Here is a 25934-nt window from a genome sequence, read left to right as displayed (position 1 = left end):
CTTCTGTCTTGCTGACCAAATCTGTTCGCACCATTTCTGGATCATATGTCTCGGGCGCGAGGGCGTTATAGCCGAGTAACCATCACACTTATGCAAGAAAATTCATACTTGTTCAGCCTTATAACTACTCGGTAGCACAGGTATAACTTTGATGAATTTTATTCACTACGGCTGAATGAGCTCTACAAGACACGACCACTCACGCTCGGATCGACAAACTCACTTGTGAGCTGTGCTTCTCCGAATGCCGAGCAGAAGGCCACATTTAGGCCCGATTCCGTTCATGCGTGGCGCAGTCATGGCACCATCGGTTCAAGTGATTTATCCAGGAGCATGTAATGGCTTGTTTCCTCTACACTACGACACCAGAACAAGACGCGCGGGCAGAACGGTGCCAAAGATACAACAGGTAATAGTATTACATGTTGTCGTTACTTGTGGCCATAGCAAGCAACCCCCTGTTCTGACGGGACTGAAAGAAGTTGCACTTCCAAATATCATGTGACTTCCTTGACAAAGCACTGCCCCATTTCGCGAGACTTAGGTCTGGCTTTTCGGACCGTCTTCGCTATAAGGAGCGCCATTTCATACCTGTGAAATGTAACGGTTCCCTGCTGACATTTAATACCACCTAAGTAGCATTAGGATTCTTGTAATTACATCAGCAAACCCGGTTTGTGATTCACGGATAGTAATAAAGGGAAGGAACAATGTTTATGTGGGCGACAAAATTTGGTGCCAAGCGGGCTCAACGCACTAATATGATATCCACAACCTTGGCAGATTTCAACTTCATCGTGAGCATCCTGCCTCAAGCTGTGAGTATGGTGCCATTCCCGGAGTTATGGAGCCGCATCCACTCCCTCTGGGTGGTTTCAATGATGCTGCCTAAGTTCGTGAGTAATAGTGCTGTATGTCGTTGTCCTAACCTTGAAAACTTGACATAATTTGTAACTTTTCACCTCTTATCAGACTGCCAGCAATGGCGCCTGAAAATTGCTCTTTACTCGTCAAATTGCACTCTACACATTTGCCCAATTAAAGCACAAAAAATAAAAGTTGGCAGAAACCAACTTGGCATTTAGTTTTAGTATCACCTGCTATAACAATGCATGGGAACAGAGATCTCGCTTTCCGGGCATTTAAAATGCTCACTTTGAGTATACCGGCTTTTGGGATCAAGTTTCTGATCCAGGGTATGAGATTTTTGCAAACTGAAGCATCAAGTTTACAGCTCTGCCACTGACCAATAAAGCGCAATATCTCAATTCTAATAACGGCACCTATTTGTACATCTAAGGCGAACAAAATGTATATATTGTACGCTGCTCGGAAAAGCATGACCAATCTGTTAGTAGCACTTTTACGACTACACCTTAAAACATTTGAATGGTTTCACGTAGGCTCTAACATAAAATATAAAATCCTTCCGCTTCTAATATCTTAACATATGCAGTCCAAAGAACTGCGACACCTATTTGGATGGAATTTTGAAACTTTGTGTTCCAACTTTTTTTATAACTTACCATTTTTAGAAAATATCCGTAAAAATGTTTTAGAAAGTCAGCATAGCTCAGCTTTCTCTGCAGAAATCAAACAATTTTAATTCAAGCCAGAAAATATAAGCATTTCAGATTTACTTCAACAAATAAATCAGAGTTGGCTTTGACGCAAAGGGTCGCTCGTAATAAGCCATCACAACAGTGGCGAGCATGGTGTCCATAATAAACATGTGTGGCACGTTTTTGACGACATATCTGTCATGTTTTCTTGCTGACTTTTGTATCGCCAAGCGTAGCTTTATTTGTCAACCTAAACTTAGCGACAAAACACACGTGTATATGAATATTCTTGTGCCTCAACTTCTAGGAAAACAGGTGCGGTATTGATCATTTTTCAGAGAAATTGTTCTTGCCGAAAATTTTGCTACGATCCGACTTTGGTGAAGAGATGCTATGTGCCAAAAACACTGCAGGCGCCAGACCTCGGTGGGAAAAGCAGAACTCGATGGCTATAGCGAAAACAGGAAGCCAATGGAAATATATTTCTAATAAGGCGTCTCAACATTACCTCGTCTTATAGCATAGTGCTCTTGCAGCTGATCGTGCCCGACATCATCATCGAGGTGCTGTCCGTGTCCCATCCGCCTATACTCGTGAACAGGAAGTCAACGCACTTGTCCGTCTGCTTCTTCCTGTTCTGCCTGAGTGTCCCTATTGTATTCTCCGTACGTGACCTGCGTTCACATTATTCATCGCTGTTAAACAGGACGAGACATTAAAATGTCCTACAGAAACGAATATGTTTCGTCTAAATGCACAAAATACACCGAGAATAAGCCTAATCAACGAAATAACATATTTTGCGCAAAGTTTGCCGATTGTTCCTTCTATTTTGGGGGGGGGGGGGAGGAGTCAGGGGAATACCAGGTAGAACACTAGAAGAGAGCTTCACACCAAGCTACCTCTGACATCATTTGACACTTGCACAAATAGATATCATTGGATGTGACACATGAGCGTCCATTTATCAAGAACACGTGACGGAGCTGAAGACGGGGACGAAACACGTACAAGATGCGCGCCCGTGTTCTTGCATGTGCCACGATGCCTCTTAAAGTGATATAACATATATACATTTCTATAGGTACAATTTTTTTGTTTACTGCTGCCATACTTGGTGTTAGGCATAAAGTACTGCTTACGTTTATGATTTTAGTGTTTCTGTATGGTCGTTGGTACTTAGAAGTGTTCATGAATAAAATGCGCGGCCTTGTGCGCTATTTGTTTTCTGCAAATAACCTTTTGTGGTGAATCATATTATAATGTAATCTACTGACATTTACGCGTCCGCATAACTCCTTCTCTAGAACTTGTGTCGCAAGATATCTGTTGTAAAAACTTCCAGCCACACTTTCGATACCACACTCAGCATTGCTGTAAAAGTGTGTCTATCTTAATCATTAACATGTCGCCAAGCAAACCATAATTTAACTATTGGCAATATTTACAAACGCGTTTAGCCGCACTCCAAACCGCGTCCTTTTAATATGAGAACTAAGCGATTGTTCAGCCATGACACAAGAAACCAAGTGACGCGCCACTTGACAACCTATTTCAGATACTTAATACACTTGCTTGCATTTGGCAACAGTCTTCGCCACAGAATCTGGACACTTTACGTGTTAGAATGCCGCAGACAAGTTTTCACTGCTGTCGTTTCTCTAACAGCACCAAACGCAATTGGCATGTGGTTTATGCGGTTGTGTAGAGCGTTAAAACGAAATGCTTTATTTTCAGTTTTTTTACTGAGTTGATGGAATACAAACGTATTGGCCCCAAACTGGAATATAAAGCTTGCCATCACCAAAAAAAAGTTATAGTGACGTTTCACTCCGGGAACGTCTGTGACCTGTTATACCGCACACGAAGCTATCGGCCCTCGGTGAGCCTAGACGCCTCGATGATCCGCATCGCAGATCGCTTTCAAGATAAGGCTCGCGCAGCCACGCCATTAGGCTGTTTCACATGGCGCGATTTCCACTCAGTGACACAGCGAATTCTGTTGCTCAGCGACCGCCGCGACTGGATTCCAACAAGTTGGTCGCGCCATCGCCGAGTCGCAGCGATCGGCGCGATGAAGGCGGAGCAACGTGTTACGTAACAGCAAGCGTCGTCGAAATAGGCACTTTCCTGTTTTACCGCGTGCTTGAAGCTCAGCGGAGAAATGTCCAGCGCCAGTTTTAATGTTTTAATAGGGCGTACCAACCTGCGCCTGTGGGGCTTTGTGAACAATTTTTTTCTCCAACTCGCACAATTCGTTTAAAAGGAGAAGCCGCATGCTCTTCAGGTCGAGTGCAGCCGCCGCCTTTCACATACGGCATGTACCGACTTGATCGTCACCGTCATCAACCGCTTCATCGCTACAAATTGTGCCAGATGCTGGCACACTCAACAGTAGCTCCTTCTTGTGCTGAAACAAATTCTTCTCCAGAATAGTTGTGGCTTCCATAGTATTGCGACAATGAAACTAGTGTGTACTAAACAAAACCATCCAAGCGAAGCCGCACTAGCCGCACGCTCATACTTGCGCTGTTGTGCAGCGTTTCACTGGCCGCAGCTGCAGACTAAGGGCCGATTTACGCTCGAGCCGCCCATCGCCGCAAGCCGCACCGCACGCTTCCGGTCGCGCTAAAAATTGCACGTATCCAGCACCTGTGCACAAATTATCATTTACACTGTGTACACTGTGTATACCTTACACATTGTAAACCGAAATTTGTGCACAAGTGTTTGACACGTGCAATCTTTTGTGCGACCGCACGCGTGCGGTGCGGCTTGCGGCGATGCGCGGCTCGACCGTAAATCGGCACTAAGCGGTCGTAAAGTCTCAACGCTTTCAAACGTTGAAAAAATGGTGTACTTATTCTGTTTTTCTAGTAATAATAAGAAAATTTTCATATTTCAGAAGTTTCCATGTTGTACTTATCTAAGGATGCAGGCACGAATACTTCGTGAGCAGGCAGCAACCTTGGGCGTCACTGCAACGGAAATCGTGCTGTCGCAGACGCATGTGAAAGCTGGCAGCGAAAATCGCCCCGCGACGTGCCCCGCAGAGAACGATTCTTTTCGCCCCAATCACGCCATATGAAGCAGCCTATAGGAAGCCGCCGCCGAAGCAGAACAACAAACAATGTTTACAATAGGGGTTCAGAAAGTTTGCCTATGGGAATTTATCATTTTTTTTCTCTCCCTTTTTTTTTTTAGTACAGCTAGGACATTAGGCAATGTAATACCAAGAGCTTGGTTGCGCTATCCACCACCCCATTCCAAAGGGGATGCTCATAGCATACATTCATCCATTTATCTGTCCATCTCAGCTTACTTCTTCGTACTTTCGCCCGCGCGCGATTCTCTTTTCCACCTCCAGGCGCCTTCTTCCTCCGATGCTCGCTTCCTTCGCGGCTTCAATTAAATATCGCCGATTTCAGTGCCGGGTCACTTAGGCTTGCGCCTATATTAGGGCAAGCAAACTTCTCTCAAATCTGTTTAACGATTAAGAGTACTAACGCTTTTTTATCTGAGGGAATTTCAATAACAAGTGCCTACCGAGTTGATACTATGAGCTCAACGTTTCATTAACGTTATTCTCTCTGCAGGGTGGGGCCAAAGGATTGGCTGTTCTGTCGAACAGCCAAAACAGCCTCCGTTTCTTCCTGCTGGCACTCGAGTTCATCGTGATACTTCAGCTATACGGTAGACCTTATGAATAGTAGTCACTAATACAGTGGTAACGTCAGAGCAACCGCGTAACTTTGCATGACGTGGCAGGACATGGAAGTAGACTTGTGGTAGCCATATGAGTAGCGAGTCTCATTTACTGTATTATTTCTATTTCCAGTAGAGGAACGTAACGTCTAATTAAATTTTGGGCATGCCGCCAACGTGCAGATGAATTGCATATTCGTGCATCTGTCTTCAAGGGCAAGGTTCCCAAAGCTTGTTTTTCCTACCTGAAGTGTACTTCGCATGTCTGTAGATTTTCTTAAGAAGTTGCGCCAAAGTAATCGTGTTGGCCAGAATGACAAACTAATTACATGAGTAACGTTTGTTCGTACACTTTTTCGTGTGCCCACTGCAGCGGAAAGGATGCTATGGTAATTTGACCCCATTATCATGGGTGCCACTCGCTGCGCGGTAACCGTACCCGCATTTCGACAATACAAAAAAGTGAAAGGGCGCGTGTACTTAGATTTTTCGTACATGGTAATGAACGTCAGGTGGTCATAATTATGCCAGAGCCCCAACTACGGCGTCTCTAGCCCCCGGCCGTGTTGCACTAATACGATAGCCGCCACAATTTGAATGAAAGCAAGCGCCGCAAAAACAGCATGTAAATTGACAGCTTGTCCAGATGTTTACTGTTCCGCATCATAATTATTGACAGTTGTGCTACAACGAAAAAATGCGTTAGGTAATATTTTTGTGGTTGTTCACAATTAGAACTCTAGGAAAAACGAGAGCGCGCCACGTTTTCCTAAAGCTCGTGAACCATTCGCTCAAAAAGGTGTGCGATCTGAAGCGAAAACATTACTATTCACCCAATTTTGCAGGCGCCAAGAGGCTAGAGGTTGACTCTCGTTTGATGACAGGTCAAGTTCCCGCACCCTTCGTGAAGTTCTGCTGGACGTCGGTCATTCCGCTGACGCTAACAGTGAGTGTCAGCGGAAGATTGAATATCTCCTTTGATATTGCAAGATTTATCGGGCACTTGCGCAGCACGTTCACTAAATGAAATTGCTTGTTTTTACTATATATTTACTACATATAGATAATTTGCTCTGTACATTACGCCATGGACACTAAGAATAACTTGTCGTGGATGCAAGATAAATTTACCATTGGGCAGTTGAGAAAAGACATCACATCGTCTTTCGATGGTTACCAAGTCATTGTGGTGCACTTGGAAACGAGCAAGCAAACAATCTTCACGTGACCGTGGCGATCGCGTTGCTATGCCGATGTCAATAACAGAGGCAGCGGGAAGGCTCCGTGCGTTTTCTCGCGAACTTACGCTGACCCAATGGAATTTGGAAAACATTACAAACCAGCGCCTTTGTACCCTGGATTCTCATCTGAAGCTCCACCTTCGGAATAACCTACCATGACGGGAGATAACTCTCATTTGCCGTTTGTGTCTTGGAGTAGCTTTTACTAATGCTTACTGCTACCTCATGGAAATGGCCACAAGTCCAGAATGTGAAGTTTGTGTGTGCAAAAAAACGGCAGTGCACCTTCCGTACTATTGCCGTCATTTAAATGCACAACGAAAGTCCTCAGTACTCAGCACCAGGTTCGACAGCCATCCCCTTACGGAAACCGAAATTCTTGGTCCCTCCTCCCAGTCGACGTCGGCCCGAGCTGATTTAAAGGCACTAGAGTGCATTTTGAAAGTAACTGGGCCGATCAAAAAACTAACGTTTGCTCTAACACATGCTTTTTTGCCTTTTCTTGTTTTTCATATTCTTTCAGTCTTTAACCCATCCCCTTGTGCAGAGCAGCCCACTGGAAGCTTAACATGGTGAACCTCTCGGTCTTTCACCTCTTGTATTACCTTTCTCTTGCTTTTAATAGTTAACCAAATCTGTTCAACGCCAAGCCAATACGCATGTTTCTTGATTTCACATTTTCTAGGTCTGTACTTCACGAAAAAAAAAATATTGATACGGCGTTTCTGTTGATTTTGCGTAATTGCGAGGTGCAAACCGATTGGCTAGGACAATTCAGGGCGCGTTACTGTGCGCGTATTTCTTACGACGAATTCTAGAATCTGGTTTGCAATTTGCTGTACTCTAGCACTATTCCATTTTCGAGGGACATTGTACTCCGCCGTTTCAACACTTTTGTATACTGTTACTTCCGTAATTGTGAAGTACAGTATTGTTCCAGTAACCATCAAGTTATCCCACCATATTTAATTAACTGTTATACAAAACAGGCATCGTCTTATACATTAAATAACAGTGGTCGAACAAGGAATGTCGCCGAAGGCAATGATTTCACAAGTCGACATGTCTTCGTGAGGGCCTTGCCAAGGACAAGTCCCGTTGTCGAAACATGAGCTTCAGTGACATCCTTGAGCTATACCACTGTTAATCGCTTCAAGGCTCCATCTCCCTGTGGACCTTCGTCATGTTTTGGAATGTTTCGCGGAACACTAGTACGCAATCGAAACTAGGTCTCATGACAGGCAGTCTGTAAAGAGAAATAGAGCTGCAGTACATTAGTAGTCCACAATTGTTGCTCTAACGTTAATGGTAGTGCAGGAAACTTTTAGCAATAGTCTGGACAAGACAATGAAATACACTGTATTTCGGCGCTGCAAAAAATCTGCTAATACTCTAATGTACGCGAAAGTGCGGGCGTGGCACTCGTTACTAACATTGGGTGCAGCTAAGAGAAAAGCGTACGTGCCTTCATCATAGGAGTTGTGCACTTTGACAGCAACATTTAGAAAATTTTCTCCTTTACATATCCGCAGACATAGCAATCTTGAGCAGTAAACAAAGTATACCATTGCCTATTTTCAGGTCAGTCGCTGACTACCATCTTTGGTTTCGCATGTAATGTGCTATCTACAGAGTAGTCACACTTGTTGTGTCGGCAAATATTTCTTCTTGCATACTTTGTTGACTCCTTTTCCGACGTTGTCGCATTGTCGACTTCACGTCAGCACGTCTTACTTGAGGCTGTAGTGTTGTTCATTGGTAGCTATGGTGCGAAGAACGACGTAATTTTACTTATTATCACTTGATATGTTGAAGCCCATTACAATTTTTTCACGCAGTTGTTGCTTGCGGCGAGGATGCTGCGTCCCTTATTTCTCGACCGCCAGTACCCTGTGTTCCTGACTGCGCTGATCGCTTGGGTCCAACTTGTAGAAATCAGCTTCATTCCGATGTACGCCTTTGTCTTCATACTGTCGACAAAGCTGGTAAGCTAAAGCGGGCAGAACATATCATCATTCGTTCATGAAGTTGATAGAGCAAATTAATGATAAGATGAATATAAGTAAGAATAAACGTCAACTGAAATTGAACACTGTCGATTAACTTCTCATCACTAATGATCTTGTTAGATAAGCTTTTTCATCCATCCACATTAGTCATCTCTGTTCAAAATGCAACACAAACGTTCCTACTGCTGATAACCATATTATTATATGATGTAACACGAGTTAGAAAAGCGGGTAACATTCGCTGGGATTCAAACTTTTCATACGACAAATTGACAAACATGCAGTACGCTACGAGTATAAAATATTTGTTAAGTGCGGTCTCTCGGAGCATCTCAAGCGGATCATATTCGTACCGCTTGTTATATAGTGGCGTCTACTGTACGATGTAATAAAAAACGCCCTCACAAATCCTTCCCTATATACGTATCAATTACTTTACGTAGGACGCATTTTTATGTTACTGCCGTCTGTATTAAAACGCAAGTACTCTGAGTAGGATTTTCTGATGAATTGTTTCGTTGAAGAGCAAGGTTTGCAACTCGTCATTCATATCAGAATTTCGAAAACATCTAAATCACTGTGTTGCTTGCTGAAGTCATTGAAAGGCGGCTTGCCTGATTACTTAATATTTCACACAACGTGGAGACATCGGCTGCCTTGACCAAGCGCTTTTCTGGCCTTGTAAGCTGCAGCCGTCTTTAAGGGACAGCCTTTAAGCTATATGGCGTTGTAAAAAAAGGTTACTATATTGATAAAGTCTTCCAAGCGAACTCTAAATTCGTTGAGCTTGCACTAATAGGTTGTTTATTGGAAGAGAAAACGAAGACGAAAATTCCATATATCAAATTTCGTGCGCTAACCCCAGGACCAGTATGCAAGTGTTACGTTACAGAGTGCAAAGCGTTTTCACATTCGAGCTGCTGTGGTGATGTACAAGTTCTTGAAACTTTTAAAGTTGAATGTTTGGCTCTTTTGGAATGTAATGCAGTCATGTTTCTCCGTCAAACACTTAACCACGAGTGCTGCAAACGCCGGCAAAATCTAATACCTACGCAAGCAGGTGCGAGACCTTCGTTTTTTGTCTTATCTGCCTAACCTATCGTAGCTTTGCGATAGGAGGGGTATTTTTGATATGGTAGAGGGTTTGCTTGATTTCTGAGGCAGTGTAATAATTTTTTCAATTATAGTGTTTTTGCTTAAACACACACACACGCACGCACGCACGATTTTTTCCACATTGGGGAGGACCAAGTTTGGCTTGGAGATAACTTAAGTTCGAGACACAACAGAACCTTCAAAACGTTAGTGAACGAAGTATATATGGGTATAATACGGCTTTAATTAGTTATTTAAAAGAGCCAACGTTGATGTGCAATTCTTGAAAAAGAATGTTCGTTATCACATGCCTCCTTCACAATTTCATGATAATGAAGTTACTTGATATAGAGTACAATTTTTGCAGTTCCTAGCACTCGGAATCGTCAAGCCTATTGTCACATCAGCGAAATCCCCTTTGCGCAGTAGGATTCAGTACGTTCCTATGTCGCTAAATACACTTACTTTTCTTAGATGGCATGTTTCTCACGGGAATTACCTGCTTGCAGTCTGTCATTAAAACCTTCTCCATATTGTACCGCGAGAAATCTTCAGATTTGGGAGATAGAAGACGAAAGCTGAAATCTACCTAATCACCTTATCACACCGCAGATGCCCCCATCGTTTACCACACTCGGACGAATCATACATAACTTAAAGTAACACAACTTCATAGCCTTGTGAATATGTATTTGTAGATGTCATCTACTTAGCAGGTAGAATAGAAACACACGAAGTTTTTAAAACCAGGACGTCTGTAATGATACTTTTGTCATCTTTTCATTTGCGTTTGATGTTCACCTAGTTCATCCACCCCTCGAGCTCTGCCAAAAACAAGAGTACGTTTTCCTGAGCCTTGTTGTTTAAGCATGTGTCGTCATTGATGAGGGGAAAAAACCGCGGTTTTGACTGAATGGCTGAACATTCACTGCAATAGCAAAATAATAAAAATTGCACGAACTAAGGTTCATACTTCTATAGGCCGTGTCTCGCTTCCTACGTCAAATTTTTTTTTTAAACACTAAACTAGCAGGGTGTCAAGCGCGCACTGACGAACGTGAACATACAACAATTCACTGTCAACGCTTGCGTAGTGAGGTATGCCGGCCGCGCGAAGTGTAAGTTCTTGTGCAAAACGAACGTGTCGTGCAGCCTCTCACGTTACCATTCACGCGGTACCGCGTTGAAGTCTCGTAATTTAACTCCTAAAGTCAGATTACGCGACCTCTAGCAGTAGCCGCAAGAGAAGGCAACGCACACGCGAGGGGGGCTGGCTGGCTAGCCATCACCCCTCGCCTTAAATCATGGCACCCGCCGCAGTTTAATTGCCTCCAACATCCGCGCGCGGGTCGCCTATGGGCTAGAATGCGCACAGCCGCGCGGACAGCCATGCGTAGCCGTGGCAGGGCTTGAGGAGACGTGCGCTCTCCGCCTTTAGCCCGCACTCGATCACGTGACCTCCAACTTAAGAGGAGCGGGCAGAAGGCTTGCATCAAGCAACCGCCCTTCACGACCGACCCTCTATACATTGTTAGGGCTTGTTAGCGGGTTATTTCCTTCTGAATCATAGTGACCGAAATAGCAGCGCTAAATCATGAGGACGATATGAGTAGGCGACATACACATGCGCTGGCCTACAAGCCCTTTTATTTTCGTAATTGTACGTAAGGAACGCCACGTCGCGCTCGCAGCATACGGTGCGCGGGTTTCTCATTGCCCTCAAAGATGGTTGTTTTTTTTTTGTCTGGAGTGCCCCTATAAATGTCATCCCTGTAAAATTTTCCTCACTTTTTCGCTGCTATGTTCGTTCGTTCGGAAAAAAATTTTCTGTCGTTTTGTGACTGGGAGAGCCAGTGATTTGAATGGATTTCTTTGCCGGAACACTTATTGATTGCCCTAATATATGGATTTATTTCAGAGTCTGAGGGATTGCCTGGTCCCACTTCCAACGTGGGTTCCTGTAAGCTGGGAACAGGCGATGCTTTATCGTCAGCAGCTGGCCGCTTACGGACTGGACGCGCACAATTTCCAGCCGCCCCCTGAGGCTGAACGCGAAACCGTGGCAGTTCCGCCTCCGTCACCTCAAGAGCAGGTAGGAGCGTAACACTCTTGTATAGAAACCTAAGCAAAAGAGAACGAAAGAGTAAATGAAAGTTGTTTAATGCTGAACAAGTAAGAGCCTTCGTGTGTGTTGTGCCATAGGTGTTGTAAATCTGAGTTTTTTCGAATAAATACAAATTCTGAAGACGTTTACCGGTGAGCATAAATTCACCAGGCTTATTGAAACGCCTTTTGATTCGAAATGTTAAAAACCAACGTTAGGTTGACTGTGTTCTAAATGCAGAACTTTATTTTTTTTTACAGACATCAACCGATGCCATATACTCGAATATGAGTGACGATTAACTTTTTTTTGTTTGTGTAGTACTAGACGTCGCAGACGGGTCGAAACAGCGAGTCTCGTTAAAAGAAGCGTTTCTTCCGATGCTCGTGTAACTGCTAATGAATTGGGCTGAGTGAACGCTTGGTAGGACTGAGGAAACTTACTTGCAGCTAGTTTTTTTTTGCTTACTCAACCAGCCTCGCAAGGGGCGCGTAATGCTGTATTGTATGACCGGTGGCGCAACCTACAGAGTAATGCTGTGGTTCCACTTCAACTCTACCTCATATCATCTGGACGCTGTTTACCGCTAATCTCAGCCCAACATAAGTCGTTTCGTCTCAGTGTGGTCGGGGTGACCTTTGTGAAGCCGAAGTTTGATTCGACCCATTTCTGTTAGTCGACGCAAGCAGTCTTTATGATCGGGGCAATATTCCGAATTGTAACGCTGGGTGCACTTAGCCGAACGTAGTTCATTCCCGCTGTCGAGGACGGGAAAACATGCGTTCTTTTGCTAAAGCCAGTCACAAGGCCTTTGTTCCTCGGGCCGCATGTTTGCACTTGTGCCCGTACGTGTAAGATACGTCACGTGTGTCGCAACGCCACAGTGCGTGATAAAGGCAATTGCTGTGACTCTATAGATCTGTCCTAGCGTCCGTGGCAACACAGAGTCTTTCCGAGCCATTTGGTCGTGCATATCTCCTTTGTTGACATTGACATTGCGTGCGTCATTAAAAAGCCGCACGCCTGCCCGGTGCGCGTGGTCACAAGAGTATAAATAACGGTGGCAGCCCAAACGCCGGCGTTGCGCGCGATTCAAACGGTCTCGGTCGGTATCCGAACCACGCACATTCTAACGCTCCACGCCAGAACACCGCTGCGGAAGTCACACGCAGAACGCAATCGTTTGTCATGCGTTCGGCGTGGCCGCCCGTTCAGCTTATTCGCGCAGCCGCAAGTTGTGTATCTGTTCACACCCGCCCGCTGTTCACACCCGCCCCCGGTTCCACGAAAGTACAGCAGGAGTTTCGAAGCCGCGCGTTGCCGCTGTCAAGCGCTATCGCTAATATGCAGCCTTTCTCCCCTTCCCGAGCTCTGTGTTAGCTAGCAGCGCGCTAGCTGCTTGTTACTTCTATTTGCGCTGAAGATGCCGCTCCCTATGAACCATCGACTGCCATTACTCATGCTTAATCGATGCGCAATGAGCTCGTCCAAAAGAAAGCTCCCTGCCCAGGTGGCGCGTGCCGCGTTTTTTAAGTTCGTTTTACTACCGTTCGTGGTGGTGAACCTGCAGTGGTCACTGCGTTTGTTGCAAGCTTATAGCGACGATACTTACCAATAATTTCTAGGAATCAACGTAACTGCAATAACCCACTAGAACAGCCTCCCACAAAGCATAGTTTCATGCACTGAACGTAACTAAATTGTTCCCGGAAACGTTAGAGGGGCATTAAAGGCAAATGTTTCGTCAAACGAAAGTGATCGACCAATGCTCGAGGACGCCTGAGGCATCAATATTATCGCGGGCAATGTTTTAGTAATCGAGAAATTGATGCAAATGCAAGACACGATTTTTTACTCATCCGGTACGTCAAAGTACTAGCCCGATGGCGAAGGCGCTCCTCATTCTATTTCTGTTACTAGTACTCAACTTATGGTTATAAATAAGATAACTGCTTTTTCTTTACGAGACGAAAGAAACTTCTACTGGTGCAGTTCTATTCGATGTTTAAAAAACAACTCCTTGACGGTACCTCTGACAACGACGCGGGTGGTCGAAAGGTTTCGTTATCGCTCGATTCGGCACCGCCCGCACCTTCGCGTTTCTGTTGTTTCGTTATAGCGCAGTGCTGCGTTGGTTTTGCTGGCTCGCGAAACTGCCCAAAAAATGCAAGTAGCAGAGATTTCCACGTCTATGTGATGTCGCGAGATGCCCATACGGTCCACGCCAGTTGAGCAAAAGCAGCTGCAGCGGTGAATCCAACACACACACACACACACACACACACACACACACACACACACACACACACACACACGCACACGCACACGCACGCACGCACGCACGCACGCACGCACGCACGCGCACACACACACACACGCACACACACACGCACGCACGCACGCACGCACGCACGCACACACACACGCACGCACACACACACGCACGCACGCACGCACGCACGCACGCACACACGCACGCACGCACGCACGCACCGTGGCGCCGTCTGTCGGGCGCCGTCTTAGTCACAGACGGCTGTAAAGGGCAGAGATAACGTATGGAACGTCACCACTCCCCCGCTCGTTGGCGGGTGATATGAATTGCGCTAAAGGTATCCGTACCTTTCAGACCCGATTTTCTCTTATACTAACTTATTTCCTGGCGCGATACAAGCGCAGCGAGGTTTCTAGAATAATATTTTAACAGTCCACGTTGACTTAATATTTGGCTTTACTGTCCCATTAACAAGTGATCTTCCCTAATCGTCTGAAACATAATCCTCACTTGCTCCAACCCACATATTCTTTTTTTTCTTGATTATCGTACCGAACCAGTGTGTATTTTCTGTTCTGTTTTATGCTCTAATACTGCCATGTGGAATGAAGACCCCTTGTGTGATGCCTCCGAGGCTTTAAGAAGAATATTAATTAAATTAAATACGCGCTATGTAGCTGTCGAGTTGCCTCACTGGCTATGGCGTAGCGTTGCATAGCCTTATCTCGAACGTTCCAGTCTAGGTAAATGTGAACGTGCCCAAATCTGCGGATAATAATAACTCCAATGTACGATATTGAAATCCACTTCAAGTAAGATTCAGTTCATGAGCCAAATCGCTTTTTTCATTCAATCGACAGAGCTAGCATGATGGTGCTTAGTAACACCGAATGCAGCCTTGAATGCATCGTGATTAGGGGCTGCTATGTCATACTTCATCTGCGGTCTCCAAGATTTGATTTGTTGCTTTATTGCGTCCAGAAAAAACCCTACGTGGTGAAAATTATTCCGATCCCCTTCATGCCACCTGTCTCATAGCTTAGAAGAGCGCTGGGAGTGCGTACACATGTCGTTACTTTCAAATTGATTGTAGGTCACCCGTTATTACATTACGTTACATTATATTGCAGTGCCCTAGTATATAATGTAGGTTAGTAAGGTAAGCACTGCGATGTGTGGAGCGGACGTTGTTTAAGTGGCGGCCTGAGTGAACATGACAACAATGTGAGACGGAGCGTGTAAGGACATTCATATATATAATGTACACAGTCTGGCTGCTGGTCTAATTTTGATGGCTGCGTAATTATATCCATAAATGACGAGAAAACTAAAGGAAAGAAATTCAGGCAGCCGAGACTGCGCCACGTGGCAATACGCGCGTAAATGTGCTGTCGTTTGTCCTCTCCGACAAAGTGATTACTTGAATATCGCCGTGCATTTGATGTGACACAGGGGAGTCAGCGGCTCTACATAGTGTTTCTTCTTCGCTTCACGGCATTTTAAAGTTTGGTACTTCCCACTGCAGAGTGCCTACGCAGGCGTTCTTTTTTTTCGACTCCTGAAATTTCCGGGATGTCGGCCCTGCCCGCATTGTTTCTTGCTTTTGTCTACGTTTTGCGTTTGCAATTTAAGTAAGAACATTGAGAGTACTACAGATCTAGTGATCTACAGTTACGCCATTTGAAAATATTTCGGAATAAGCTTATCTCCATATGTACGCTGACACGAGGACTGATTTCGTTGTGTCCGTTAGCAGAAGACGGAGTCGTCAAGCGACCATCTCGGCACGCACATGATCCTGACCACCGAAGCACAGATCAGCCCTGCGACCAGCGACTGGCGCTATGACAGCTCCGAGGAGCACAACGGGGAGCCTCCGGTCAAGTTCCGCTCTCCGCCCGATAAGGTTGGCTTCGATTTGAATGAAACGATATAGAAATGCGCGATGCGCCGATCCCTCGGGATTCACGAGATAGAATTACGAAAAAAAAGAAAAAGGATGGGCAGAAACTTCGTTCCATAGGTTTATTTATGGCTCACGATATCAATTTCAAATCGACAATAAAGCCTCATCTCTTGTGGCCAGGAAGTAAGTACAGTCAGGTTACAAGAAAATGAAAGTCAAACGAAATTGGAAAGCCCTCCTTAGAGGTTAAGAAAGATTTTACCGCATTCACAAGGAAGACTTTCGCTCACTAAACAAAAAAAGAAGAAAGAAGAAGAAGGCTTCCTAGGCAGAGTCTGATTGTCTCGTTAAAGCGATAACTGATACAGGTTCACTTCTTTCAGTCTACAATCCGTGATCAATATAATTTTGATACAATCACTACAATTTGTGATCAATGAATACGGTACATGAATTATTGGCATGCTGTGTAGGTTGTACTACTGGCTACGTTTCGTACTACAGGTCAGTGAAGCCGTGTGGCTGTCCAGACGTACAGCTGTCCAGATGCGCGTACGTCGAGTAAGATGTAATGAAGCGACTGTATTACGGGTGGAATGGAGCAAGCTACGAACGTGCCACTTCGTTTCCAACTTGAAAGAATGCCGAGGGAATAAACACGACGTGCCACACCAGGTGTGTGGGAAGATTTCTTTATCAGAAAAGTGTGTTGATGAGTGGTACAAGTGGTTCCGGGACAGTTGGGACAGCGTGAAATACGTGCAGCGGTGAAATAGGCACGAGGCCTCGTGCACCGACGGAAAAAAAATAAAAGAATCGCGAGGTTTCTGCACGCGTTCTCAAAAGCATAAGCAAAGGAGCTAGGCAATCGTTTCGGAGGACAATAACCTGTAGATTCTTGGGTGCATGCACCGCCTTTCCTGCAAGTAATAGAACTCTTCCTTCCCCGTATATGTTGATCGCAGCTTTTATGCCCACCAAGGGTGTCCGTCGCGAAAAATACCGAAGTGCGTTGCGAGAATAGACGAACAAACAAAAAATTGCACTGCCACGTTCGAACTTGAGAACCAGATCGCCTATCGCAGATTCTACCTTTTGGTCTACGCGTTGAATGCACATTACTGCCTGGCATCATGAGCGCTCGCAGCCAGGAATGTGATTGGTTGACGCCACGCTCTGCGGCATGCCTGTAAATCAATGACGATACGGAAAAGCGAACGTAAGTGTAGGCAGCGGCACTGAGCGAAGGACAGGATAAGAAAGAGCACGAAAAACAAGCGTATTTTCACTTTATGACTAAGGAGTGCCACACGCCACATGCACCTCGCACTACGTTGGCTCAAAAAAGCGTTCTTCTCAAAGAGCGATTGTTCATGCGCATCTGCTGACGTTTACTCCAACTGATGCTGCACAAAACAGTATAATACATAGTGCGCATAATATTGTCCGAGCTATCGCGTCACTCCTCATATTCTGGGTGCAACTGAAAGTGTTTCAACATTATCGCGTACCTCTGCACGCGGTGCATGGTTGCTTTTTTGTAGGAAGGAGAATGTTTGGATATCCCGCCAAGAAAAAAAAAAAGCAGCTGTGTACGCGATGCAGAGGGAACCACTATTGCCGGGTACGACTTTAGAAGAAAGGGGCGTTTACTTTTCCAAGCCGGATGCGCACGAGCCTCCACCAATGGGCGTGCACTCTAGGCTGACGTCACAAGCCGGACAGCCGGTGACCCCGCCGATGGAGAAGATGGCCGCCCGCGATTCGAACTGGGACGGGTCGCGTCAGTCGTGTGCGTGTGCCCCTCGTCAGAGTGAATTCCCAAACTGATTATGATGGTCTACCATGAAAGGAATATTGAGAGCTTGCGATGCACCATTCGCGCCGCACGCATTTATTGCGAGCCGTGATCCGGCGACAAAAGATTGCAGCGAGCCTCGCTGACGCCGCGCTACGCGAACTGGCGATACTGGAGGCTTGCAGCAACAAAAAAAAAAGGGGGGGGGGGGAACGCGAAAAGGAACGAAAAGAAAAACGTATGACATTTTTGAAAATAAGTTTGTGAAAACACAAAAACAACAAAAAATATCGATATCATGCTATTTAAAAGCAAGAGTATTTATTTAAAACGATGAATAAAGCATTTTTTGTACCTTTCCTGCCTGTATCGTCTTCTCGCTCCAGGTTTCTAATGGTTTCGATAAATGCAAATCTTTTAGTACTCGCTAAATAGCAACTGATTCATTTTAAGCTCGGAAAACGAGTAGTAAATCTGTCGTGTACATGTAAACCAGCGCAAGAGCCACGCAGAGCTGCTCTTTCTTTTTTTTCCCCCATCTCTATGACGCTAAAAACCAGACGATGAGCGGCGTTGTAGAACGCACGGGGTTATTTTCCTCTCGCGATCCGGCATGTGCTGCAGCATTCCAATGACGAGAGCTCTACCGAACGAGTCATCAAATTACAAAAGTATCTATACCGAGAATTACGCGTTCTTGAGAGCGGGAATATTCTAGCCGCGGAGGCAATCGGCTGTCGCGCCTCGGTCATCTGGCCGGGCCTGCTCTTTTTTCTAAATTTGTACTCGACTATAGACCTTTAGACATCGCCTAATATTGGTGGTTTGCAGTTCCAGACAATGCAGCATTTATTGTAGAAAGGCTAAGACCGGGAGACACGTGTCGTCTTCGCATACGAAGTCTATGTATACGGCGAGCTGGACATATCTTGCCACTACTTAAGCCACAGCGAAAAGACTAAGAAAAAATAATTAACTTTTTATTGCTAACATGAGGGCCGCTGTTTATAGCTAATATTTGTAGAGCGTCACCATTTGTGGCACGCCCATTTTTCTAAATTTTGAAAATTACATCTAATTAGGCAGATATTCATCATCAAATTCCAAAGCTCAATCGTGGCAATGTAGATACTGGATGCTTCGCGCGGCGCGTGAGACGGCGACGCCCCATAAAGAAAGGCGGAGCAAAGTTTAATGATAGCATGTCGCCGTAAATTCGGACCCGACACCCAGCCGCACATGCCTGTCAGGCAAAGTGTACCGTACCATGAAGTTACCGCCACTGACCATGTAGTTACCGCGACTCGCGCAATCGTCACGGTGCGTTTCCGTCCGACACGATAGCGGAGCCGTCTTTTCCGCGCTCCTGCGGCGCTCGGTTTGGAGATTGCTTTGATTCAGGATAGAAATTCGATGACACATATGTCCAATCACGCGCGACTTACAAAATATGTAAAAAGAAGTTAGGCTGCATAAAAAGGTGACTGTCGTCAAATTTGCCATTTAAACAACTGCCTTTAGGCTACCATAAAAAATTAAGTTAATTTTTTTAGTTTTTCCTCTCAAGCTCATGTTACTAGCAGCAAAGTATGTCGATTTCGCTTACTAATTCCTCTACAAAGACGTCATGTTCTTCTTTGCTTACAGCCTCTTTATATATATAAAAAATCCGTATTGTCTAAAAAAATAGCACCCTATATTTATGGCAGGGCAAGTTTAGTGTTAAGTTTGTGCAACTTACCACAAGTTATGTGGAACGCTCTCGTCTTAAATCTTCATATCAATTAGCCCAAATCCTTTATTTGAAACTGAGTGTAATCTGGCATGTCCTACACCTCATCGACATATTCCGAATTTCCGAATTCTAAGTGGGCGTGAATGTGTTATGTGTGCGTGTATGCGTGCGTGTATGCGCATGTATGTTCGTGCCTTTTGAACCTTCACCTTGCAATATGTCATACGCCTTAGGACACGTCTTTCAGAAATATCTTTGCGCGTCAAGAAGGTGGCCCGTTCTCGCATTTACTTTTCAGCTGCTTGTCTGCTTGTTTATTGAGGACTTCTGTTATTGATGACAACGCTCATTCTGTCTCGCAGGTAATACCCGAATCGGGCACCTTCTACAAGTCCCGCCCGCTGAGTTCATTGTGGCGCCTTGTCAAGTCCAAGAAGGCCGAAGGGGCCGCCTCGCCACCAGTGCCACGCAAGAAAGACGCGCGCCCCATTGGCGCGCTTCGCAGTGTTGCCAGACCAATCACTGAGGCTGCCAATAAGCCGGCGGTGGCGCTAGCTACAACGGCGCGTCTAGCAGAACCCCTGGGAAAGCTGACCTCTTTTCCTAGGAGCGACCCCGGACTCGTATTACCGTGTGCCAGCCCAGACGTAGCCCCTCCAGCAGCGGTTGCAACTCTCGACAAAGCAGCGCGTAGCGGCCGTGAGCTCTTCAATGAAGTGGAACGTCCTGCCGACTCAGTTGTGCACGAGCGCCTTGCCGCGACACCGCCACAAATGATGTACCATAAGTCTTCCCCATCAGCGGTCGCGCGGTCTACCGAAGACTCAAAACAAGTTGCGAAAGGCCGTGAGGGAACTGATGCTGTAGTGGAGGAGTCACTTGGTCCAGAGCCTCAGGTTCTTTCGAGGCTGCGGCATTTGCTTGATGACGAGCTGGTGGGTGAAGTAGCAGTCACCGAACCGCCTTTAGGCGAGTATGCAGCGCAATATGCAGCTCCACTCTTACTGTCACCCTCATGGCGGTCACATGTCCTACCTTCGCATGCGAGAACCACGATACCAGAGAAACCCGAAAGTCCATCAGCAGTCCCGCTGCAAGCTGCGACCGCGTCCCCAAAGGGTGGGGGACCACGTAGTTCCCAGGAGCACCCGCTGCCAGCAGAATCACCCAAGCGCGCGAAGAAGGGGAAATTGCTAACTCCCTCCAGTAAACAGGGTACCAGATCTCCCCTCAAAACGGACCTTTGTGCGACAAGGTCACCTCCGCTTCCTGCACCAGGTGGGACGAAGGACAACCTTTCCCCAGTAAGCGACGCTTCCCCAGAGCTTCCGCCGCCACCGGCCAAACCACTGCACCACAAAAGGCATCGCGGTTCTCCATCGAAGAAGTCGAGGAAAGGTTTGTCCGCAGTTCCTTCCCCTGCCAGGAAGCATAGGTCACCGCCAAAGGCGTTAGACGCAAGGTCTCCACCAGCTGTAGTGCCGTCCTTCTCTCCTGCAAAATCCACGTGCGCTAGCAAGGCCGCGGGATCAAGGAAGAAGACCGGAGGAGCAGCCGACGTGCCTTCGACGGCTGTCGTTGCTTCACCCAGTCCCACGTGCTGCACATTCCCGGACAATAAGGCGGTGAAGTCGGACACAGCGTTGGCTTCGGATAAGAATGAAGCCGTTGCCAGTGGGGCGTTTACCCCGGCCTCGGAGGTTCCATCTCCTTCGCGTAAGTCGGCATCGCCTCCTGGCAGAAAAGCGCTTCATCAGCACGCGCACCTAGATGCGATCGCTACATCCTCGAAGGCGCTTGAAAAAAAGCCGCCTTCCAGAAAGGGCGCAGCCCACGGCCGGCAATCTGTAGAAAGGCCTTCACTCGCGCCGTCGCCGACAAGGCATGCAGAGAACGCTCACCAGCTGGTGCTGGCGTCGCCTCGCCTGAAAGCCAAGAAGAGCAAGGCTCACAGAGCGACCTCTAGGGAAAAGGCGAAACGAGGAGCAGGCAAGCCTGCAACTGTGGACAGCAGCGCACTTGTAGCGCTACCTGCTGATGGGTATCCGCTGGTAAGTTTCAAGCGTGGTCCTAAGCATGGTGCCGCGAACCTTGCCGTTTGAGTAAAGCTGTTGAATAATGAGAGAGGAGGCAGAACGGGATTGCTCCACATCTGGCAATGCGTACTAGACCCCGAGTATGTCGCACTTTGAGCCCCCCCCCCCCCTCCCTTCAGCGTGTTGCTCTGACAGCCCACCGGTTGCTCTGTCACTTGAACCTCCCGATCTATTTCTTCTGATAATGCACAAGTTCGTTTGCCCTACAGCAGCTTAACATGATTACAACGGCCTGTTTATTCCATTCAACCATGCCGCACGCAAGCGACATCTCCTAAATCACACCTAGAATCAAAAAATTGTTGCGCACGCTTTTTTTATCACCTCGTGCAAGGATTTCACGTTGGTCTGTTCTCAACCTTTTCCTGGTATATTTCATTTCGCACCGTTTCCTCCGTGTTCCAATCAAACCAAATCACATTGCTTAATTCTGGTTCCATACAAGGATTTATCTTCTTTTCCGCAAGGACAACCACCACATTTAATAATGGTTTGTTCCTAAGCAAAAAAGAAATTAATCCCAGACGAATTCCAATGTTACAGCTTGCATCTTCCGAAGTACTAGGAATCTTGAGTGGGTGGTCAATGAGGAAGTTTACTAAATCGTGTATCACATGTTTACAACTTAGATGATCCTAATTGTTTTCGATGTTTCCACAAGGTTCTCGAAATTAAAAGAATCACGTGTATCTTCTACAACACTCTAAGTATGTGTCAGATAATTTGCAAATTAGTTCTGCCAACTTATTTGAACCATATGCGATCCTATAACCTGGTACACAAATTAACAATATCTCTAATGCACTCTTTAAACTAAATGGACACTCCAGGGGCAGTTCTGCCGTCGGCGTCAGCGTGAGGTTCCATGTAAAGTCGAAGGGCGACAAAATTGTTGCCACGCGCCTTATGCTGTATGTGCAAGTGAAAGCTTAGAAAGGTGAGCCGGCGATCACGGCTCAGTCTCGCGCACGCAATGGCTGAAAGCGGAGAGGAAGCGCAGCGCCTTCCGTCGCGCGCAAGGCTTCGGGGGTGGGGTGGGGGGGAGGCATTCTACTCAGAACAGCCTCGGGCGTCCGCGTGCGCCCAGCCGGGCCTCTGTATCGTGAAAGCCGTCTGCGACGGGTACAGATTCTGCGCTATGCTGTCTTTTCGCGGTGTACTTCGCGTTGAAACGAGCGGCTGCATGAACGTCAATTCGCTCGCTGCTGCTGCTGCTGCCGCGTTCCCTCTCTGCAGCGTTCCGACAGCGAGTTTCCGCGGTCATCGAGTGAGATGTCTTCATGTTGGCTCGTACGCACGTGACATCATGCCTGTTAAGTTAGTTAGTATGCCATTGTTTACAAGTTTATACGGCTATAAAACTAATATCGCTATTTCGTATAGCTGTCCGCTAATTTGCTATCGCAATCGACGCTTCGCCTTTCGGGAGAAACTGCAACTTTTTTTTTAGTGGCTGCTTCCGCGTAGAGTGTGTTGCAGAAGCACGGCGTCTGCTTTCAGCACTGCAGCCGTACAAACTAATGGATGACCTACAATTGGGATGCGCTATAATGTGACGTTGAAATAATCTCATTGCTACTTAAAAAAATATCAGTTTCACCATGAGGGCGAAGCAGTGAATGCCATGACAACATGTTAGAATATCACCCGAAGTGCAAGGTTGGTAGCTGCCGTGGGAGTATGAATTGAAGTAAACGCAAACTAACTAAAAACGAGCTGTTGTGCTAGGGGCCCTCTGTATGAATCCTGCCGTCGGACAATTTCATTTATGTTTTTTAATTAACGCCAACGTCTTTCTTAGCGACTTTGCCTCCACTTTTCCGTATTGGGAATGTTGTGAATCTTTTGCCCGTGACGGTCCCGGAGGTAATGCACAGCCGCACCAATAAGGTGCATCATTTTAAGGTTCGAGCTCTGTTATTGTTTCGCACTTTTTATACATAAATCTGAGAAGATTGAAGATGAAAGAATGTGCTGTGAATGTTTTGTTTCGTGACATATGTTAGTGGGCTGCCATTCTCAAAATTGCTATCAATAACTTTGTCAAGAATATAAGACCTGGCATGAGACATTTTAGTGATAGAATGGTGTAGAAATATAACCCGCATATACGTAAGATAGCTTGGCGTCGCATATAGCATACACGTAACCTAAATAAATAAGTAACCTCCTGGTGACTGCGCCGACGACGGCAGAAATTATTGTTGTCGAAAAAAAAAGCACGCAAAGAACTTTTTGTCCACTAGAATGAAATGCACGGAAGGTAACCTTTATTTTATCATCTTTGTTCGTTACGTTTCAAAGCAAATTCAGGGCTTCGACGCACTTTGCGTTGTTTCAAAATTGAATTCTAACAGCACAGCCGCGTGCCGCTGCAAGAAAACCATTGCGGAACTTCAACCTCGCAACGCACCATCATTTTTTTTCTCTCTCTAGGACACGTCTGCTTCACCGCCCATAGGCAGCACGACGTCGCCCCCTCTGAGCGAGTACGAGGAACAGGACCAAGTGGCGTCACCACTAGAAACTGGGCATCCATTACTGCCACAGGAGCGAAAGGACACCGTCGTAGAGGGACCTAGAAGTCCCGACCACGCCAGCCAACCACGCCAGCTGAAGGAAACCGCTGCGTCATCACCAGCTGCACCGGCGCCGGCTGTAACTTTAGCAGAGCTTCCTGAAGCATCCGCCAGTCACACGCCCACGTCCCAGGCTGACCTGGGAGCCCCTGTTACTGCGCCAGTATCAGCAGAAAATAACGTGGGTCCAACTGAAGGCCTGGAAACATGCGAAATGAGGGTAGCGCGAGGCAAGGACTCGCTCCCGAAGCAGGATGGTTTAGAGAGTCCAAACGTCCAGCCCGGCAAGAGGATAGTTCCTCGCGAGACCGCTGCTTCGCAAGACGGCTACAACTAAGGCGCGCATCATCGAAGCTTCAGTACCGGGAAGTAATAAGCGGGGACAGTCATGGGCGCGCAGATGATCTTATTAATGGCTTCACAAACAACCTCACAGATGAACTCGCAGAATTCACGTACGGTTAGATAGACGATAACCATGCGGCATGCTGCTGAGTCAGCACTTAGTCAATTGACTTATACGCGCCCGACCTATCCCGTGTATTGAGTTCTAGAATTGGTGTCATGATATAGGGATGACGGTGATATCCACGAATGATCGGATATGCATGGCGTCCCATTAATGGGCAGGATGCCTGGTCATGGCGCTCTGTGCAATTATGTGTGACTGAGCGCTTGCGCATCGAGACGTTACGATGTCAGCCACGTAACTGTGGTTGCCGCTTTTTTTCAACTTGTTAATTAATAGCGTCTGCCTTCGACGGTCTCCGCATGGAGACAAAGCAATATGCTGTAGCTTTCTTTAGTGAACAACGTTGATATTTCGCTTTCCATCCAGTTTCTTTAATTACTGTGAGTGTTTAACATCCGGATGTATGTTTTCAATGCAGTTTTTGCATTCCTCAGTACGCGTTGAGATGGAGATCCCAAACGTTCCTTTGTTTTGGTTTTGGTGTTAACAATATCAATTCCCATGTGTATCCCGTGAACTATCCCCAGGGGATGAGCATACAACTTGTACTGCGGTGATGATTGCACAACCTGCCTTCCCCGCTCCCATCCTCAACGTAGACTTTTGTGCACAGTTTGGCCTTACTGGGTTTACCTGCACGGCCTCACGCGTTTGATAAGCCCTCAAGCGCATATGGTCAAATAGCGATTAAAGTCATTTAACTTGACTGAAACCAGCTGATCAGAGTCACGAACCTTTGTGCCCAAGGAAAAGATGCACCAAGGTCACCTGGAGAGAATGGAGCAGCCTGACTGATACCGCACTGCTTTTTATAGATACGTTCCCGCCTCCTGTTCATGTTGGATTTATACATGTGAACGATGAAGTGTTCGCCTGGAACATCAGTTGGCCTTCTTAATTCTGCGCTGTGACCATCGTTCGGCGGGCATAAAAGCCAGCGCTTGCAAGGATTTCCCAATACTCTCGCAGAGCAACGGCAGCGAACCGCACGCAGCAAATGATACCTGAATGTACTGCTTTTTGCAGGTTGATTTCGCTTCAAGTTTAATTTCTTAGCTAGTATTATCTGCGTCTCTGCTGTTGCTGTGCTGATATTTAGCCTTCTTGAATGGTTACTGAGGACCCAGCCGAGTGCTTGACTTGTCATGAGCCAGTGAAGGAATCGTCAGTGTTCCTGAAATGTGTTTCGTGTAAATATTGTTACCATTTCGGGAAGCGTTCTGGTATCACCGCCGCCATTTTCTACAGTAAGGATGCCTCAAGTAAAACCACCTGAAATTGTATAACTTGTTCTTCGACAAAGAGGCGCTGTGACGTCAAAGATCATAAACATTGAGATCATAAACATTTATAGTAAACT

At 46.3% G+C, this 25934-nt stretch overlaps 2 protein-coding genes across 2 annotated transcripts in view; both read left to right on the top strand.

The window, feature by feature from the left end:
* LOC142578302 (sodium-dependent proline transporter-like) overlaps positions 1–11716 on the top strand; it is a 33344-nt gene extending 21628 nt beyond the window's left edge. The window contains exons 10-14 of the mRNA XM_075687700.1: positions 784–896; positions 5159–5255; positions 6113–6213; positions 8347–8493; positions 11531–11716. Coding sequence (XP_075543815.1) covers positions 784–896; positions 5159–5255; positions 6113–6213; positions 8347–8493; positions 11531–11716 — 644 coding nt within the window. The remainder of the gene's footprint in view (positions 1–783; positions 897–5158; positions 5256–6112; positions 6214–8346; positions 8494–11530) is intronic.
* A 4038-nt stretch (positions 11717–15754) lies between these two features.
* On the top strand, positions 15755–24935 carry LOC142579650 (uncharacterized). Its single transcript, XM_075690061.1, has 3 exons — positions 15755–15894; positions 19790–21478; positions 23960–24935. Exons 1-3 carry the CDS (start codon positions 15781–15783, stop codon positions 24437–24439), a joined length of 2283 nt encoding a protein of 760 aa, XP_075546176.1. The 5' UTR covers positions 15755–15780; the 3' UTR covers positions 24440–24935.
* The last annotated feature ends 999 nt before the right edge of the window (positions 24936–25934 follow it).

Source organism: Dermacentor variabilis, chromosome 4 (assembly GCF_050947875.1).
Source record: "Dermacentor variabilis isolate Ectoservices chromosome 4, ASM5094787v1, whole genome shotgun sequence".
Lineage (NCBI taxonomy): Eukaryota > Metazoa > Arthropoda > Arachnida > Ixodida > Ixodidae > Dermacentor > Dermacentor variabilis.
Note: the sequence above shows the minus strand (reverse complement) of the source record. Positions and strands in the feature narration are given on the sequence as shown.